Here is a 2,659-nt window from a genome sequence, read left to right on the forward strand (position 1 = left end):
GTAGGAGACGAAGGAGGAGAAGATGGTTCTATCGTTCCTTTTATGAGGTCGTTTCGAGTCTTGGTCAATAACGAGGTCGTTTCGGGACTTGGTCAATAACATCGTTGCTGATACTGATGTAGGCGTCACTTGTATGGCTCGCGTCCATTTCGAAACCGACTTGACCCTGAGGAATGCTCTGTGGATGGAGACGAAGAAGAACGAGATGGGGAAAGATCGAGATGCCAGCGAACGGTTATAGGGTAAGGAGTGAGAGGTAAGAGAAGGATTGTCGTAGTCGTCCGATCTCTGATCTCGTCGCCGTCGTCCGATCTCCGATCTCGTCGCCATCTTCGTCCGATCTCTGATCTCGCCATCGTCCGATCTCCGATCTCCGATCTCGTTACTATAGGAGTACAAAGAGACGAGTAATTAGTTTAGAATTATGAAAGGTTATTTTTGTCTTTTGTTTGTTAATGATTTATGTATTTTTGAAAATGCAGTTCTTCTAAGTGTATATATGAAAAGTGGTACTTAAGAAAGTGTATATATGAAATTTTCCCATTTTGTAATTGATTAAAAAATTTAATGACATTAAATTTTGTCTAGAAAAATAAAAACATCATTTATTTTAAAACAAAATCGAAATTCTTAAAAACCACTTAAAAGGATACGGAAGGAGTATAATTTTTATCTATTAAAATACATGATTCATAAAAAAAATTAAAATATCTGACAAAAATTAAAAAAAAAGTCTTGAACATCTTATAAAATGTGATGGAGAATATTTTACTTCACCTTAAAAATGGCGCAACCCAACTAAAAATACATTTTACTCTAAAATGTCATATACCAGTCAGTCAGTCACAGCCTTTTTTTTTCCCGCCATGTGTTTATCGATGACTCATCTGCACATCGATGCATGTAAAATATATTAACTAGATCAAAATGTAGAGATAGATTGTCAGTGAGATCTTTACCCAAAATTGTTCTTTGTTTTTCTTTTTAATAAAAAAATATGCAAAAGTCTCTCTACTTTGAATTTTTTACTTAAATCAAGTCCCATATAAATACCAATCCCTTATACACGGCATCTTCACTTCAGACACACAACAATAAAGCAAGAACATTTAAACACATCATGGAGCCTAAAAATACGATCTTTCTAGTTCTATTCCTGTCAACAACCATTCTCCAATCTTCATCCGCAATTCCAAATCGTTCCGAACTAGACCGGTTCATCGTGACATCATGCCAAACCACCCGATATCCACCACTATGCGTGCATACTCTCTCTGCTTACGCCACCATGATTCGACACAAAAACGACCAGGATCTTGCCCAAACCGCTCTCGCCATCAGCATGTCTCGAGCCAGATCCGTTGCTATATTCGTCGCTAAACTAACCAAACAGTATGTTCTCATATACCCTTAATTAATTAATTACGTTTGTGCTTTATAATCCACTGATTCCATGATAGAAAAAAGTAGACCACTGTAGTCTCTGGAGTTTGTATGTATATTTCTCATGAGTATTATTTGTTTTTTTTTAATAAACTTTTATGTATGTGTAGAACGCCAAGTTTCAAACGTAGAGAATATTTAGCAATCAAAGATTGCATTGAAGTATTAGGCAACAGCGTGGACCGGTTAGGCCAGTCGGTTAAAGAACTAGGTCGAGCTGGTCATGCTGTGGCTAGTGAGGACTTCATGTGGAAAATGAGTAACGTTCAGACGTGGGTTAGTGCTGCATTGACGGACGAAACCACGTGTCTAGATGGATTCTCCGGTCGAGCCATGGAAGGCAAAGTAAAGAGGCTGATTCGTTTAAAAGTAGTTCACGTGGCTCAAGTCACTAGCAATGCTCTTGCGTTGGTTAATCATTTTGCTGAGAAACGAAGTGTGAAGTTTCCCTAAATGGAGTTGAGTTTTTCTTTTCCTTTAGTAATGACTAATGTGAAATTTTGGCTTGTATGTAAAATAAAATCTCTGATCTTTAAAGACTGTAAAAAATGTTTTCTTTTTGTCGTTCGGAAAGAAAACTAAATCTTTGGTTCTGTATAAATATTGTATCATAATCAAATCTACATATAAGTTTTTTTTTTATTTAGATATATTTTCTTATTGGCAAATTCTCTAACTTCAAAAGTTAAGATGATATCGAATCGTATATTCATATTAGATGCAGTTTTGAGATCTACACAATTTTTTTTTTGGAGCAACACACTACATTATTTCAGTTATATTTTGCTACGTGTAAACATTGATAACAGTGTAGGTCAAATGAGTTCACTCGTTTAATATTTCTGGAACCTTTTTTTAGTCGACACTAGTTACTAGCCATTATTCTAGATACTGTTTTATTTATAATTAACGGAAATAAGAAAACGAAATCAAGGTGGAAAGTTCGGAGACAAGATTTGTCCAGAGACAAAAGTCTTGCTTTGTTTCTAGTCATTCAACAAACTTAACTTGTTTTATACATAATAATTGAGAAACAACCTATTTTTTTCATTAAACTATACTGATATCAAATAATTATGGTTTATACTATTTAATAAACTAAGCCAATTTGATACCCCTCTTTGCACTTTCAACGGGCTAACTGTGGAACTCAATGAATGAAAAACAGAACACAATCAACAAGAACTTGCTCTTCTTATTAATCTCAAACTTGCTT

At 35.0% G+C, this 2,659-nt stretch overlaps 1 protein-coding gene across 1 annotated transcript; it reads left to right on the plus strand.

Annotated features, from left to right (window-relative positions):
* Positions 1-993: 993 nt before the first annotated feature.
* On the plus strand, positions 994-2,103 carry LOC108823849 (pectinesterase inhibitor 9). Its single transcript, XM_018597139.2, has 2 exons — positions 994-1,392; positions 1,554-2,103. Exons 1-2 carry the CDS (start codon positions 1,121-1,123, stop codon positions 1,894-1,896), a joined length of 615 nt encoding a protein of 204 aa, XP_018452641.1. The 5' UTR covers positions 994-1,120; the 3' UTR covers positions 1,897-2,103.
* Positions 2,104-2,659: the final 556 nt, after the last annotated feature.

The sequence above is a fragment of the Raphanus sativus genome, chromosome 9, assembly GCF_000801105.2.
Source record: "Raphanus sativus cultivar WK10039 chromosome 9, ASM80110v3, whole genome shotgun sequence".
NCBI lineage: Eukaryota > Viridiplantae > Streptophyta > Magnoliopsida > Brassicales > Brassicaceae > Raphanus > Raphanus sativus.

What these genes read in the sequence shown, in the direction of transcription:
- LOC108823849 (XM_018597139.2), top strand. Translation starts at nt 1,121, where the DNA reads ATGGAGCCTAAAAATACGATCTTTCTAGTTCTATTCCTGTCAACAACC. An exon ending in GTCGCTAAACTAACCAAACA is followed by an intron (nt 1,393 to 1,553) that starts GTATGTTCTCAT and finishes ATGTATGTGTAG; the next exon opens with AACGCCAAGTTTCAAACGTA.